Source organism: Hippopotamus amphibius, chromosome 8, assembly GCF_030028045.1.
Source record: "Hippopotamus amphibius kiboko isolate mHipAmp2 chromosome 8, mHipAmp2.hap2, whole genome shotgun sequence".
Lineage (NCBI taxonomy): Eukaryota > Metazoa > Chordata > Mammalia > Artiodactyla > Hippopotamidae > Hippopotamus > Hippopotamus amphibius.
In genome coordinates, this window is record NC_080193.1 from 90,505,604 (window position 1) to 90,523,397 (window position 17,794).

Sequence of the window (17,794 nt, forward strand, 5' to 3'; positions counted from 1 at the left end):
TGATTTTCACTTCTACTTGGAACATCTTTAGAGCTATGTACACTTCCCTTCCCCTTCAGGTTTATGGTGAAACACAGCCAACAGGTACCACACAGTTGTGTGGACCATGATGGTAAACCTGAGGAAGAGGAGTGATTGAACCCTTCCTATGCTGTTCGTGTCCTTTCAGGAGTCAAATGCACTTCTGAAAATGTAAGTACAAAAAGAAGATATCCGAAATATTTTTCCTCTAAATGACATAAGATATGCTGATTTATTTCTAAATACCCTTTCTGCTTCCACTTCCAAAAGAGTTTGGATCTAAGATCCCAGGAATTTGTTCTGAATGTCTGTGCTCCTTGGTCTGGTATTATTCCTGTTTAGTTTTGCGGTCTTTAACGAAATCTGCTTACTGGGGAAAAATAAATCACTGGTGGCAACAAAAGAAACTGAGAACTAAGGGAAAAGTATAAGCTTTACGAACCTGAAAGTGACATTCAACTGTGGTCTTGTTTTTAAGTAAGTGGACTACGGAGTGGACACAGCTCTGTCCTGCCCTTTGCCTCTGCCCACCCTTCCCCCCTTTAGAAACTGTTCTGCTAGATTCTCTGCCCCAGACTTCCTCACCTAGGAGACAGAAGAAATCGCCTGCCTCCCTTTTAAGAACAGAGTAAGTCAGTAGATATGACAGAGAATACCACGGCCATAATACGACGCATGACCAGTGGCACAGGAAATTGACCTAAGGCATATAAAGCGCTGACCACTTCAACAGTACAGGTACAGCCCTGGTTGTTGTTTTTATTATTATTATTATTATTTTTCTTACCAATAACTAAAAAACAATTAAAACCTCACCATTTAAGCTCCATAAGTTTAGTCACATCCCATTTTTTCATGCTTAACGATTTTCTCATTAAGTGCAGTAATTTCTTACAAATTGCACTAATAAGAGTAAGTCCTGCTGGGTGTTTTCCCCCCTGTTTAAATGCTGCCTTTTCATTGATGTGTTAAATTAAAACCCCAGGCACAAGGAGCAGAGTAAATGCAAAGTCTTTATTATTAGACTCCAATCTTGCAGACTATGAGATCTCTCTCGTTTTATTTTTGCTTTTATTTGAGCTAACTGTGAGTCCTACTTTGTAGCCACAGGAAGAAAGATTTTGAAGGTCTCTTGGTCTTAGCTTACTCTAGAAAAAAGGTGATAGAGGGAGCTAATGAGAAACTAGAAAAATGGCATCTGGTTCAGCCCACTGGCTTCAAGAGCAGTTTATGTAAGGGAACATTATGACAAGTCTATTTCATTGTGGATGAATAATAATTCTCATCTTAAATAACTTGGGTGTAAGATCAGATCTGTTCCCAAGTCAGCTGGAAATTTTTAAGTTTGCTGGTCAATGGGTGGGTTTCATGGCATCCTACAGTCTTTCAATTTTTTATTAAAAAAACTCAGTTTAACCATTAAAAACCCACTGAACATGTCCCATAAAACCTGAAGTTTATCAGTTCATATTTACAAGGCATATAGCAGTTAACTAAAGACCAAAGAACATCCGCCCTTTAGTCTAACTAATTCCTCCATTTCCAGAAAGGAGTGCACTTAAACTGGTGAAAAACTGGGACATGATGCTAACATAAGAAAGAAATTAAAGGAAGTCCTTTTCATCAAATGAGGAAGTGATTTCTTTAGCTCATTTATGTAACGTACATGCTATATGCTTAGAAGAATGTGTTGAGGTTGGGAGCAGGGAGTAGAGAGGGCAGAGAAAGAGCATCGCCATAATTTTCGAAGGTCCTAAAACAAATTCTAAAACTTGGCAAAACATACTAAAATATGATATTTTACTAAATACTAAAGTGATATAGAAGAATTCAGAACTTAACCATCTGGATGTGATCCCATTCTAGATGAGCACTAGGAGGGAGGCAGAATCTAAGACGACAGTGTTTGGCACTGCAGTAATTTTATAGTATCTGTCTAGCTTCATACCTGAGTGGATGTCATCAAACTAATATTGGAAGTTAGCAGAAGGAACCAAGTAGCCATAGAGACAGTGCAGCTAAGAGAAAATGCTCTGGAACAGGAGACCAATCTGGCAATGGGATCCAATTAAAAGTTGGTAATTGAATGGAACTGAAATTCATGTATCAGTTGGAGAGATACAGTGAGTGATGAGTCAGACTCCTCAGCAAGGAGAGACGCAGGTGGCCACTAGTTGAATGTGCTTTTGTGGATGATGGAGAAGGGGGAGGTAGCACCAGTGTTTTACAATGCCTCAAGAATCTGACTCATTCTTAAACAGAAATATCAAGTACCAAAAATTTTAAAACCATATTCCATGTACTAAATCTTCTTAAAAACTGGTAAATAATGATGTGCTGTGTTTATATGGTATCTTTCCTTAAGGGACCCCTTGGATCCCTCTTTTTTTTTTCTTTCATTTCTTTTCCCCTCTTTTTCTGATTTTGTGAAGAAAGTTGTATAATATTCTAGAGCTCAAAATACAGAGAGGTTATTTTTCTCTGCTTCTTCTTTGATGGGGCTAAGATTTATAAATCAATCCAGAGAACCTGAGGATTAACTCTGCTGTAATTCAAAAATTCTAATTGTTACTATTCCCAAGCAGTGCTTTATTAAAGACAATGATGAATACAAAAAAATTACTACTAGCCGGCAGTACTCAGAGAGCATAAAAACAAATGGAGGTTTTATTTGCCCCACTCATGGTAGACCAGCAGCAGCATCTTTGATAATGAATCATATTACAATAAAACTACTACCGGGCATTAGCATCCCAGGATACACTGGCTCTTAAATCTCAAGAATTTCTTTAGGGGAACTGGGGGTGAGAAAAAAGAATGGACATTCTCTGTGGAAGGAATATCATGAGCAAACATACAGAAGAGCAGGAAAGCCAATGTCAGAAGAGTATTAGCAGGAGTATAGTTTGGTTTGAGGACAGGGTACACAGAGGGGACCTGTAGAACATGGGTCTAGAATGGCGGGATGGGACCAGGTTGTGGAAAGTCTTGACTGGGGGACTAATTTCAAAGACATGGAGAGTGACTAAAAGCACTGACCCATAATCAAATCTGTGCTATAAAATCTGTACCAACATATGGGATGTACCAACATATGGGATGAGTTGAACAAGAAGAACTTTGAGGGTAATTAATATAGGGTGCTATAACCGTCAGATGGTGAAATAACGAAAGCCTAAGTCAGAGTAGTGGTATTTAGGATGGAAATGAAAAGACAGATATGAAAAAACTGGATTAGAAAGTGATTAGAAATTAGAAGAAACAGAAATAGGTACAAAGTGGTCAGAAATGCTCATCAACAGTAAACTCAAGAGGCAAAATAAACAGCAATAACAAAAATCCTTTATTTCTGGAGAAAATCCTATTAGCATTCACAGCACTAGGACACCCCATCACTTTGAACATCCTAACTTTCAGTTTTATTGATTTTCTCCATTGTCATTTTTTAAAATAATTTCATTGATTTCTGCTCTGATCTTGATTATTCCCTTCCTTTTGCTTGCTCTGGACTTCATTTGCTCTTTTTCTAGTTTCTTATCGTGGACATTTAGATTACTGGTTTGAAGCTTCTTTTCTAATATAGGTATTTATACATTTTCCTCTAGCCAGTTCTTTAGCTGCACACCATGAATTATAACACTGTTTAATTTTCACTCAATTAAAATACTTTCTAATTTCTTTTGTGATTACTTTGACCTTTGGATTATTTAGAACTGTGCTGGATTATTTAGAACTATGTTGTTTAATTTCCAAATACTAGGAAATTCCCATATTTATTTCTGTTGTTATTTTTTAATTTGATTCTGTTGTGACTGGAGAACATATTTTAAATGGCCTCAATCCTTTTAAATTTATTGAGACTTCTACAAAAGAGAAACAAAGCCGGTAAACCTTTACTTAGACTGACGAAGAAAAACAGAAAATACAAATTGCCAAAATCAGGAATAAAACCAGGCATATAACTATAAACCAAAAAACTTAAATTATCATCAGGGAAAAACAATATGAACAATATTACGCCAACAAATTAGACAACTTAGATGAAATGGACAAATTTGTATAAAGACACAAATTACCACCAATGACTCAAGAAGAAATAGAAAATCTGAATCTATCATAAGTAAAATAAACTGAATTAGTATTAAAAAGCTTTCCACAAAGAAACCAGGTCCAGAAGGCCTCACTGGGGAATTCTATCAAATATTTTAAAGATGAAATCATATCAATTCTGAAGAGGAGGAAAGAATACTTCCCAATTCATTCTACAAGGCCTGTATTTCCCTAATACCAAAGTTAGACAAAGATATCACAAGAAAAGAATCCCTCATGAATATATACATAAAAATCCTACCAAATATTAGCAAAATGAACTCAGAAACATTCAAAAAGAATTATTTACCATGATTGACTGGAATTTATCCCTGTAATGCAAGGCTAGTTTAACAATTGAAAATCAATAAATACAGTATATATATAGACTCGAGGGAGGGTGGGGGGGGGAGCTGAGGGAGGGAGGGAATATGGGGATATGTGTATAAAAACAGATGATTGAACTTGGTGTACCCCCAAAAAATAATTAATAAATAAATTAATTAATTAATTTAAAAAAAAAGACAATCAATGAATATAGTATACCATATAAATAGAAGAATAAAACCCACATAATCATCTCAATAGATGTAGAACATGCATCTGACAAAACTCAACACTCATTCACAAAACTCTCAATCACCTAGGAATGGAAGAAAACTTCTTCAGGCTGATAAAGGGAATCTGAGAAAACTTGGAACTAACATCACACTAATGGTGAAAGACTGAAAGCCAACACTGTACTGGATGTTCCAGCCAGGAAATTTTAAAAAAAGAAAAGAAAAAAAGAAAAGAAATTAAAAGCATACATGTTAGAAAGAAGTAACACTGCCTTTATTTGCAGACAATATGATCCTGTAAGTAGAAAATCCTAAGGAGTATATGAAAACAACTAGAACTAATAAACAAGTTTAACAAGGGAGCAGGATATAAGGCCAATATACAAAAACCAGTATTTCTATATACTAGCAACATAGTCCAAAAATAAATTTTTAAAAATTTCATCCACAATTGCATTAAAAATAAAAAACACTTGGCAAAAATTTAACAAAAAAAGTGCAAGTCTTATACACTAAAAACTACAAAACACTATGGAGAGAAAGTAAATAAGATTTAAATAAATGGAAAAATAATCTATGTTCAAGGATTAGAAAATTTAATACTGTTAAAATGGAGTCTTCCTTAATTATTTTATATACTCCATGCCAATCTCCATCAAAATCCCTATAAACTGAAAAGCTGATCCTAAAATTTATATGGAAATGCAAAGGACCTAGATTAGTTAAAACAATTTTAGAAAAGAACAAAATTGGAAGACATGATATGGTATATCAAAACTTACTATAAAGCTAAAGCAATCAAAGCAATGTATTAGTGAAGGACAGACATAGATCAACATAATTAAATTGAAGACTACAGAAATAAACTCTTACACTTATGGCCAAATAATTTTCAACTAAGTGCCAAGGCAATTTGATGGGAAAAGGACAGTGTTTTCAACAAATGGTGCTGGAACAATTAGTTATCCCTCAGAAAACCAATGAACCTACACACTTACCAAATACTCATTTATAAAAATCAACTCAAAATAAATTAAAGACCTAAAACTTTCAAAAGAAAACAGGAGAAAATCTTTGTGTCTTGGACTAGGCAAAGATTTCTTGTAGATGACAACAACATGACAGCCCACAGAAGAATAAAAAAAAATGATAAACAAGATAAAAATTAGAACTTCACACTTCAAAAGACACCATTAAAAAATCACATTTGACTAAGGACTTGTATCCATAATATATACAGAATTCTTTACATCTCAGTAAGACAATCCAATTTTTAAAAATGGGCAAAAGATTTGAATAGACATTTCATCAAAGAAGATGTATGAATGGCTAATAAGCACATGAAAAGTGGTCAGCATCATTAGTAGTCTTTAAGAAACTGTAAATTAAAACCACAATGATATACTGACACAGTGGCACTAAAATAGCTACAAATGAAAAGACTGACAATACAAGATTATCAAGGATGTCGAGAAAGTGCAACCCTCATTCCCTACCAGTGGGGCTATAAAATGGTAAGCTGCTTTTGAAAAGAGTTTGGCTATTTTTTAAAAAGTTCAACATAAACTTCCCGTATGTTTCAGCAATTCCACTCCTACCCAAGAACACTGAAAACATACAAAGACTTGTACACAAATGTCCATCACAGCATTATTTGTAATAACTAAAAACTAGAAACAATCCAAATATCCATCAATTGCTGAAGGGATAAACAAAATGTGGCAAATTCATTAAAATGGAATATTATTCAGCACAAAAATTCACTTATTGATACATGCTACAACATACACAAACTTCAAAAACCTTAAGAAGCCAGATGCAAAATACTACCTATTGAGTGATTCCATTCATGTGAAATTTCCAGAAAAGACAAAGCTATTGAGACAGAAAGTGGTTGCTTGAGTTGGTGGTGGGAAAAAAAAGAACTGACTACAAACAGCCACGTGGAACTTTTTGGAGTTAAAGGAAAAAGTTCTTTAACTGGGTTGTGGTGATGATTATATAACCTTTTCCATTTATAAAGGATCACTAAACTGCACTTAGAATGAGTACATTTTATAGTAGAAAATTATACTTCAATAAACTATTTAAAAATTGGCAATAAATAAGTGCAACTTAACTGAGATTTGTGGAGATTTACCACAGACAGAAGGGAAACACTAGATGTTTCTACTACAGAATAACTACTAAAAAGTTCAGACAGTAAATCTTATCCTCAATGCCCCAAGGAAACACTACTAGATTCCAAGGGCAAGAGAATTATAGTTCGATAGTTCTCATATGAGAAATGGCTCCTGATTCCCACGGCCTACCAAGGAAATACAGTGACTACCCTGAGTTACAGTTAAGACATGAAGAGATAAAATACAGGATTTCAGCAGTTTAATCTGACAAAGGAAAAGAAAATGAGCTGTTTTAGCTCAGGCTGACATAACAAAATATCATGGGCTAGCTGGCTTCAGTGACAGAAATTTATTTTCTCACAGTTTGGAAGCCAATGCCAGCATGGTCAGGTTTGGGTGAGGGCTCTCTTCCTGGCTTACACACAGTCACCTTCACATCACAGAGAGAAGTGAGTGCAAACTCTGGTGTCTCTTTTTATAAGGGCACTAATCCCATTATGAAGGCTCCACCCTCATCTAAACCTAATGACCTCCCAAAGGCCTCATCTCAAAATACCATCACATGAGGAGTCAGGTTTTAATATATGAATTTTGGGGGGACACAATTCAGCACAGAGCAGGGCCTTTAATCATAACTATTAACTAAAGATTTTTCTGCAACTATCCATAAGGAACTGCAAAAAAAAAAAAAAGTTAATTTTCTCTCTTACGTCCAAGGACATCTACACTGATAATATTCTCAAGCCCTGTGTTCTATATCTGAACCAAACTCCCTTCCCTTTTCTGACCAAAGAAACAAGTATGCCATTTTTTTTAAGTTTTATGTAGACATGGAAACAGACAGGACTAAGTGTACCAAATTATACTCACCACTTTTTTCTGTGTCAGCATACTTTTTGCCCTGAGCTTGAAATCTGAAAGGGGGAGGTTGGGGACCAAAATACTTTTATTGCATTTAAGTGGGATTCCAAGCTGTTTCTAGGTTCCTCTTAACACATTTCAGCCGATTAGTGACTATTTTAACAAAAGCCTAACATCCTTTCCTAAACATCTTAATTGGTTAAGAGCTTCTGCTGTTTGCCACAAGCAGTCACTTTTAAGTCATTGATTAAAGCAGTTTGCACATCAGCACAATCTGAAATTAGTTTCCTTTTTCAACCAGCTGGGCTTAAGAAGCAATCATGAAGACAGCTCAATTCAAGGAGAACCAAGTGCAACAACGCCTGGCATGACAGTGATCTACCACGTACCATGAATTTATAGGCGATAAAGAAAAAGAACCAAATTGCCATGAGTAAGTACTTCAGCAGCTCTCCGCTTCACAAATCACTCTCGTTAGTACTTCCTGCAAGGGTGAACTCCAACAGCAAGTTGGATAACACACCCTTTCTCCAAAGCACCCATTATTAATTCCGTGTTTCCAGTAGAGCTGATTGTGAGCACCTGCCTGGTTGCCCTGCTGGCATGGGTCATCAGTGCAAGCCAGTGGGTCACTATGTTAAATGCAGGCTTGAATGAGCTCTGTTCTAGCTGTTCTGACACAGGGAAAGCATTTATGTGAGTTCCACATTTTCAGCCAGAGGGGAAAATATTCTATTTTTAACATAAAAAGGGAAAAAAAATACTCAGCAGGTTTATGGCAAGCAACTTTACCACCTGGCATGAGAAAATACAACACTGGGAGAACGAAAATGCTGTTGTGTGCCACATACAGACGTCCTTTAATGCTCTCAGGAAGAAATCCTGGTGCTCACTGAGAGCCTCCTATAGCAAACAGGATTTGTATGCTCTCTTTTCTTAACAGCCAGGCTACATTTTATAAGAGCCATACTCTGTAATTAGAGACATTGATCTACAGATTGACAGGAATTTGAAAAGATGTTAGAAGCTGAGTAAGAATGGATAGAAGCCTTTTAGGGAGAAGTGTGAAAACTGAAAATACTTACTTTTAAAGTGGCTGTGTGTATATGATGGTCTTTGATTCTTATGCCATGTTTTTCTTATTTTTTCTTTTTGTCTTCGTTTCAATGATTTCATTTTAATTATTTGGTTAATGAGTTTTATTATATTAAAGTGTAAATTTCAGAGCAGTGCTGCGCCATCTGATGAAATGTAAGCACCCAATGAAGATGTTTAAGCTACAAGAGGCCAAGCATTGGCTCTCTGGAATCTGATCCATGCACGTCATCTCAACTATTCTGGGCCTCAATCCATGCCACACACAAGATGAACAAGACGCTAAGGGTCACTGATACACAATTACCATGTCAAATAGTAACATACCTTTTTAGTAGGTATTCTTTACAATTCCAAATAAACCAATCTATTTTCAAATGAGACTACTTGTCATTGAAAAATGAGGTATAAAATAAGCCTAGATCATCAAGTTCTGAAGTTTAACAACTTAAAACTAAACAAGTCAAAAAGAAAGCCAGTGAAGTACAAGTAATATATTTAATAAAAAATATAAAAGTAGAGACTAAACCTCTAAAATCTGTAATCATGTATTCTCTCTCATGATTAGATGGATCACTGCTATTTTGGAAAAGGACTAAGAAAGTATGTCAAACTGTCAAAAAACAAAACGGAGAATTCCCTGGTGGTCCAGCAGTTAAGACTCCGCACTCCCAATGCAGGGGGCCTGGGTTCTATCCCTGGTTAGGGAACTAGATCCCGTATGCTGCAACTAAGATCCGGTGCAGCCAAATAAATAAATAAATACTAAAAAAAAAAAAGAAAGAAACAAAACCAAAATTTTTATATGGCTGAAGACACTTAAAATTTTAGTTCTCTCTGTATTTGTATCCTTCTTTCAAGATGTTCAAGGTATTTAACAGAAGTTATTTTTCTTAAATTTTCCAGCTCTGTGCAAAACGATAAAGGCCATATTTTTACCTTCTTATGTTTATCTGGAAAGAGCTATGCTAGGTTACATAATTCATACCCAAGATTAATAAAGCCTTAAAAAAAGAAAGTAACACATACACACATAACACACACACACAGGAAATTTCTCCTAGATCCCAACTCTTGAGAATCCACAGGTTAGGCCTGATTCACGGCAGAAAATCATATGACGTATGTAAGTAAACTGCCGTGCAAATGGGACAGTGCTCTACCCACAAACAGAGTTGAAAAAAATTATCTATTTGACTTTGCTGAATAATATAATTTTATTACTAAGTGTGGTAATAACATTCTACCTAGTTTTAGGAGATCTTGCAGAAGTGAATTTTAAGAAATGTCCTTTAAAATTGAAAAGATGTTTGATGTATGAGAATAAGAAAGGCTGGAGAACAAAGGCAGCAGACTTGAGATGTGATCCAAACAAAGTGAGAGGGAAGAGACTTGAGAAACATGAAATACCTCACAGCCCCAGAATAAAGCCATCATCATCTATCAAACGGATGTGTGCACATTACACTCACCGCACATTAATCTAATGCTAAATATCAGACCCCAAACAGGAGCCCATACCACTTCTACTTAGGATGGCTTTTCTTGACAGGTGTGTTTTTTAACCAATCATGCTCCACCACCCTGTCACTGCTCAGGAGTCTCTGAGAACTCTGTGGACTCAGGTTCTCTCAATAACCTACAACTACACACAACAGACATCACAGATGATGGTGCTGATGTGCTTATGAATACTGTGTGAGGGAAACAACCTTGCTTTCACAAGTATGAGATGATTATTATATATGCAACTGTGGTTAAGAATTTTCTATTTTAAAACTATAGTAATAGAACGGTGGGAGGGTAGCGAGGGAGGAGGAAAGGGACCAGAAAAAGAAGAGCACCTGAGAATCAAAGACACCTTACAGAAGCAGCAACAGCCAGAAAGGACACGTTCCTGGGGTTCAGCGTTACTTCCTCTACGCCAATAAGGGTAGGGCAAAAAACATCCCTCACACCAAAAACTGGATAAGAAAATGTATAGCTGCCTACTGCTGATGTCAAGGGGACAGGATCACAATACTCTCAGTAGGACTCTGCTACTAGTACGGGTGCAAAGGAATTACACCCATATTTTATAATAATAGGTGAAAAGGTCAAGTTCTAAGGGTAAAATTATCATTAATCATGCTTTTGGGGCTTCCCTGGTAGCACAGTGGTTGAGAATCCACCTGCCAATGCAGGGGACACGGGTTCGCTCCCTGTGCCAGGAAGATCCCACATGCTGTGAAGCAACTAAGTCCATGTGCCACAACTACTGAAGCCCGTGCGCCTAGAGCCTGTGCTCTGCAACAAGAGAAGCCACAGCAATGAGAAGCCCCATGCACTGCAACAAAGAGTAGCTCCTGCTGGCCACAACTAGAGAAAGCCCACGTGCAGCAATGAAAACCCAATGCAGCCAATAAATAAATAACATTTATATTTTAAAAAAATCATGCTTTTGGCAACTGAATTGAAGAAACAGATACACTGGAGAAAAGAGAAGGACTTCTGCCTCCCCTGCCCTATGCAGAGATCTCTAGAAGACCAATACCAGGGAGGCAGCTTTAAGTTTGGAGAAGTACTTTGAGCTTGCAAAGTGAGTCTTGGGTCATAAAGAGATATCCAAGCAGAAGAACAAAGGTAGAAAAGTAATCAAGAAACAAACTTTCTGGAGCTAGAAGCAAAATTTCTGAAGCATGAAGCAAAATTTCTGGAGCTTGAAGCAAGTGAGGACCATGAAACAGAACTAGGTGCTAACAAGTGGGCAGTCCCATCTTCTTGCAGCCCTGCAGAAAGTCTGCTTTTGGGAGGTCACTGGAGATCTCTGACTGACCAAGTCCCAGATGGAGGTACAGAGGGACAGCCACCATCACAACACTACAACATGGCAGGACTCAGTCACATTCAACAGAAAAGAACAGTCTACTCATCAAAAAAAAAAAAAAAAATCCTATCTATGGGCACAACATTTGAGATGCTTGACTTTATAATGTTTAAACAAAGAAGTGTGTAGGAAAGGAAGGCATTAGGAATCAGGAGAAATAGTACTGCTAAGTAGAAAAATCCAGAATTTTGAAGGAGAAATGGATTTGAATCCCTGTGTGATTTGGAGGGCAAGTGCATTTCTTCCAAGTTTACAGTTTTTCCACCTGTAAAATGGGAATAATAATAATACCTATTGTAATCTATATGCCATCGAGGGGTCACTTGCCCTTGTCATTTTCACAAGACTGCTTTAAATCCCCAATTAGCCTAGGACAATCAGGAATTAGCCTAGGAATTTACTCTCCCATGACTTCTTTAGACTCTGTGACCTCTAGCGCTCTCAGGAGCTTTCTCTGCTCTGCCTGAAATAACTCCAGACCCAAAATTCTGCCTCCTCACCAGTTTTCCGAGATGGAGCACTTAAGCCAAGCACTCCAGAGTTTTACTGACACTGAATATCTGCAGTCATGAGTTGGAACATACTGTAGAATGCTGTACCCTTAAGCAAATCCATTCACTTCCTCTTCCTCTTACCTGTTCTCCTCAACCCCTCTTCTCCTGAACTAGCTCCAGTTTCTCCCCTTCTATGGTGATGGCAGCTTCCCCCTTCTCTGAACCCCAGCACTGATCAAAACCAAGCCTGGGGACACAGACTCAGTCTCTACCCCAAGGATTTATCAAAGTATTTTCCCAATAAAAATAATTTTCTTTTTCAGAAAACTCTGGCACCAGCTGTTAAAACTCTACTAGTGTCTCCACTTGCTCACGTGACTCTGCAGGATTGCTATGTGGGGTAACTGAGACAAAGAGTAAGTGCCGCACAATGGCCTTAACTTAGTAGACACTAACTAACTAGCAGGCTGCCTTTATAATGGTGATGATGCTAGATTTAGTCCCTGAAGAGATCACACCTACACCAACCAGGGGAGACCAATCACTGCCAAAGGGATGACCTCTGACTCTGGCTGACATAATCCACAACATATCATCAAAAGCTAAGAAGGCCTCAATCTTTCTTCAAAAACACAACAATCATGAAAAATGACCAAGTCTGTCGACTTGTCACAGCAGGGTTTCTGCCCCCTTCCAAACAACACAGTCATAATATGCAGCCTAAGAGATAACAAAAGTACAGTGCTGTGAAAGCCTCCTTTGATCAACCCAATGTTTGAAGGAGAGAAATCCTGAAGTACTGTTTCCCCTAATCCTTCTGGAAGCCGTCGCTTAATTATAGACTTCCTCCTTCTATTTACATGTAGTTTTGTTTTATGTTAAAACTCAAGGTTTTGGGGGCTTCCTAGGTGGCACAGTAGTTAAGAATCTGCCTGCCAATGCAGGGGATGCGGGTTCGATCCCTGTTCCAGGAAGATGCCACATTCCGCGGAGCAGCTAAGCCCGTGCACCACAACTATTGAGCCTGCGCTTTAGAGCCCGTGAGCCACAACCATTGAGCCCATGTGCTGCAAGTACTGAAGCCCACGTGCCTAGAGCCCATGCTCTGCAACAAGAGAAGCCATGGTAATGAGGAGCCTGCGCACCACAACGAAAAGCAGTCCCCACTCACCGCAACTAAAAGAAAGCCCGCACACAGCAAAGAAGACCCAACACAGCCAATAAAATAACTAACTAAACAAACAAATAACAAAGTAATGAAAGTTAAGCTTTAAAAAAAAAAAAAACTCAAGGTTTTCTTCTATATGCCAATCTTTAACAGGGCAAAAAAGCTCTTCCCCATTTACGGAATACAAAATATACACTCCTCACCTAAAAGAATGCAGATTACCATGAAGGTGGAGCTGCTCTTCCTCCGGAAATTCTCATGGGATTGGCCTTCGTGTTCTCACCAACAAGATTTGGCCTGGTGTAGTATATGCTCTCAGCTGGTTATAACTGCCTTTGGGCAACAGCACAGGAGGTCCAGGCATCTTGCTAGGATTCTCACAGTCTAAGTAGTAAGGCACCCTAGACCTACGCTAGGTGCTATAGATAATTAAAAAGCTATAGTGTTTCTAGGCATTTAGGAGTCATTTCATCACACCCCCAAAATGCCAAGAAGTTGGAAGAGAAGATTCTGCGCATACGTGAACATAAACACTCAGAGAAGGCAGCTCTCAGGCCTGACCCTGGCTAGCAATAATGAATACAATACTGTTACATACACACAAACCTGCAGGATTACAATTGCCAGCTGCCACCCATTAAAGGTGAATGAACAGGAATCTGAACCCAATCAAGTGAACCAATGTCAGTCTGAGACCCTCTATCCATCCCTTGAAGCTGTTTTAATATCGCTCAAGCCTAAATGGAATTCTAGGTTACATCTAGATAAGATAAATGCGAGGATGTAGTCAATTTCAGAAGGATCAAATCTAAGGGCAGCAGTAAGGTCTTTCTGAGATTACTGTCAAGGGGCTCAAACCCTCAGGAGAGAACAAGAACTATGTCTCAGAAAATAGGAAGATATGACACAGAAACGTTTTATTCCCTAAGAACTTCAGTGAAGTGGAACTAAAAGCTCCAAGATTCTGGCCCACAGTTTTCTTAACAGGGAGACCTACAAATTAGCTCTTCTCTGTTTAGCAGACCTGTGCTGAGTTTACCCTCCTGTGCTCACAATGTTGCCTCAGTGAGCTCACTAACATGAGATACTCAGAAAGATCCACCAGGAAAGAAAATGGCGATGTAGAGCATTATAACCAAAGGTGACACTTATTAGCCTAGACTTAAATCAGTTAACCTAGTTAACCACTTTTCCTTAACTACAAAGCCTAAGGCACATCTCTTACCTTCCTCAAAGCTGGTCTTCTTCTGCCGCACTAGAACACGGAAGTTTTCAGCAGGATTCACACTTCCAACCTAGAACACACCCACAGACAGTAAAACTGCAGATCACTTCTTTTTGGCAGCACCCCAGGCAAGACAGGACAGCTTAACGTAATAAGCGTGTTCTTATAAAACAGAGGCAAAGAAAAAGTGAAGGTCCTTTCTGTTCATTTTCATTTCTGTGGTTCTGTTAAAAGCTAGCTGATTACTGTGGTCAAAGGGCTGCCGGCTGTCTGTATTTTCACTCACCTCTCCCCACGCAAACTGACTTCCTTCCATAGGAGCCAGGGGTATGACCACCCAAGGCAGCAGGCAGCCCAGCTTGAAGACTTTAGGTGGCAGATTGCCTGTCCATCCTGACACCCAACCAATTAGGAAGGGGAGGATTCTGCAGTGCAGGATCAGTTCAGAATATTTTTGTCCCACTAAGATGACAGGAGAACTAATAGCCTGATGCTTGATTCACTGAACTATCCTTTCTGGGGACTGCAGCTGGCACTGAAGTTTTGGTAGACTATTCGAAAATGCCCAAACTAAACATGTCCCCAAAAGTAAAAGCAAGTCAGTGCTAGGTGGGAAAGGGTCAAAGATGAAAATCTCTGCCACACTATACGTCACCTTCTGACCATACCTATGTCTTTCATCTTCTGATCCCAACCTTAACAGGGCTTAAGTTCAGCTCAAGGGGGAGAAGACAACGGGATTCTATAATGGCTGGTAAATGTTGGTACAAAATGTACTAAAGTTTCTAGTCTACTCTGGTATAGCGGTCAGAAAAGCTCCCAGAATAAATAAGGTCATGATTTTTTTTTCCTTCACTATAAGACATTGAAATAAAATCCAAGTCATTTTTCAGACATTCAGTTTTTCTGGGAGTATTACTTTTTCAGGTGGGGAAAAGGTACGCCCTCGTGCTAGCTATCCTCCCTAGTATATTTGGCTAGTAGTAGGGGACAATTTTTAAGATTCACTGATTCAAAATAATGCCACTTAAAATAAGGCAATAATGTTCAAGTTCCAAAAACCATCCCATTAAATAAAGATCTCAAGTGTCAAAGGATACCTAGTTTGGGGAAATCCTAAATTGGTGAAACCTGTCCTGAAGTTGCATATTAGAAAAGAAATAAGAGAGTTACACTCTTAACGTTTATATACTTGGAGATTAAGACTCATATCATTAACCCCCACTTATCCTACCATTGTGACGAAACAGAAAGCTGCAAAATGAAGTCACCAAAAAACTTCATGAGGACTTCCTAGGTGGCGCAGTGGTAAAGAGTTCGCCTGCCAATGCAGGGGACACGGGTTCGAGCCCTGCCCTGGGAAGATTCCACATGCCACGGAGCAACTAAGCCCGTGCGCCACAACTATTGAGCCTGTGCTCTAGAGCCTGTGAGCCACAACGACGGAGCCCATGTGCCACAACTACTGAAGCTCACACGCCTAGGGCCTGTGCTCCACAACAAGAGAAGCCACTGCAATGAGGAGCCTGTGCACCGCAATGAAGAGTAGCCCCTGCTCGCAGCAACTAGAGAAAGCCCGTGTGCAGCAACGAAGACCCAATGCAGCCAATAAATAAATAAAATAAATAAATTTATAAAAAAAAAAAACTTCACGAAAGTGATGTTTCATGCTCTATATACTATATATCATATAAATAATTCTATAGGGAATTCACTGACAATAATTAAAGGAGGAAAGGAAGACGTGTGGGGTGGACCTGTATGGCTTACATATTGAAAGGACCAGAGAAAGTGCTACGTTAAAGGACTAAGAAATATTGATGCGAGCTCCCCAGGCCCCAACCTTCCTGAGAGAGGGGAGCACACCAGGCAAGTGCTACTTACACGGGTGACATTGCCTTCAGCCAGGCTGGAGATACTAAAGCGGGCTTCCTCTCCCTCCGTCTTCAATTTTTTAGAGGTGGGTCCCTCTTCATGGCTAGAAAAGAAATAAATGGTTTTTTCTCTCCCCTTAAAAGAGAACAAACAATACAAAACTCAGAATGGCTGATGTGAAAAGTGTAAATTTATTTTTCAAAACTCAAAAATAAGCGGCTGCACTTAGCCCTCCTTTACAAACGGCTGCCCCCCTTTCCCAGCCTCCAGCTCCCGACAGCCCTACTGGAGCAGCCCTGGCTTCGTTTCCAGCAGCACAGAAATCATAATTAGCAGTCGCATCACAAAGCCCTTTCAAAAGATGAAACTGCAAGCACAGGTAATGGAAACTTAACATTTCAGTAAGAAACCCATTTACCCTTCAGTTACTAGTTTCTGCCTGAGAATTGACAGCTATTAGCTTTCCGTGTACACAGAAGACCTTTGTGTCTAATAACCTACCTTCTTCATCGTGTACGTGAGAGCTTTATAAGCTTCTACTTAACAGCTGTCAAAACTTACTACACAATCCTTAATTAAATATGCAAGAGCTTGCTCTTAGAGGTCTTAAACTATAAATAAACACTTTCAAAACAAAACATTTAATTTGTTCCTTTATAAACCTAATTCTGTTTTGGGCAATATGCTAACAGAGTCCAAAAGCATCTGTGTAATAAGAGAAAGATGACTCCAAGGAAGTGTATCAAACATCTTGCCTCAAGTAACATGCTAGCTTTAATAGCCTGCTTTAAAGTCAAGAAGAGGTCAAGTTAATTGCAAAGGGAAGAAAAATCCAAAGACTCTGCCCATAATCTCCCTTAAATTGCTGAACAGAGAGATATGAAGATTTTTCTCCCAGAGTAAATAATCAATCTGGGGCAAAAGCAGTTGTCAAGAAACGGCTGAATGAGAAGGGAAATTAGTAACTAAGATCTAGTATTTCTAAATGTGATGTTTTTATTCAAAAGCCCAACTTTCAGACAGTGAGGCTTGAAGAGGTTATCCTAAAAATAAAGCAAAGAAAAATAAGACATAAGTTAGCTTATCCAATGATATTTCAATAATGAATCTCCTCTTAGAGCTAAATGAAAGAACTAAAGTAATCATTACAGCCTTGCAAACATGAATTAGAAGTTTTATTACTTGACATCTTTCCCATTCACCACTTGCCTTTTTCCCTTTGAGAAGTAAAGAAATGATAAGGGGTGAGTCATTCAGAGCTCTTTCCTTCAAGTAGAATAAGAAATAAACACACAAAGCCTTGCTGGCAAAAATAGAGGGAAAATGCACAAACCCGAGGAAGCATGAAATTCTATCAGAATTTGAGTTCTTTTAAAAAAAAAAAAAAAGTCATAGCCACTCCAGTTAACCCTTGCCA

At 38.5% G+C, this 17,794-nt stretch overlaps 1 protein-coding gene across 4 annotated transcripts in view; it reads right to left on the reverse strand.

Annotated features, from left to right (window-relative positions):
* XRCC5 (X-ray repair cross complementing 5) overlaps positions 1-17,794 on the reverse strand; it is an 81,746-nt gene that overhangs the window by 20,404 nt on the left and 43,548 nt on the right. For all 4 annotated transcript variants that reach the window (XR_009055047.1, XM_057744738.1, XM_057744737.1 and 1 more), the window contains exons 15-16: positions 16,387-16,480; positions 14,503-14,572 (exon numbers count right to left, since the gene is read on the reverse strand). Coding sequence is in view for 3 of the 4 variants with exons in the window: in XM_057744738.1 (XP_057600721.1) it covers positions 14,503-14,572; positions 16,387-16,480 (164 nt within the window). In the remaining variant the exon portion in view is untranslated. The remainder of the gene's footprint in view (positions 1-14,502; positions 14,573-16,386; positions 16,481-17,794) is intronic.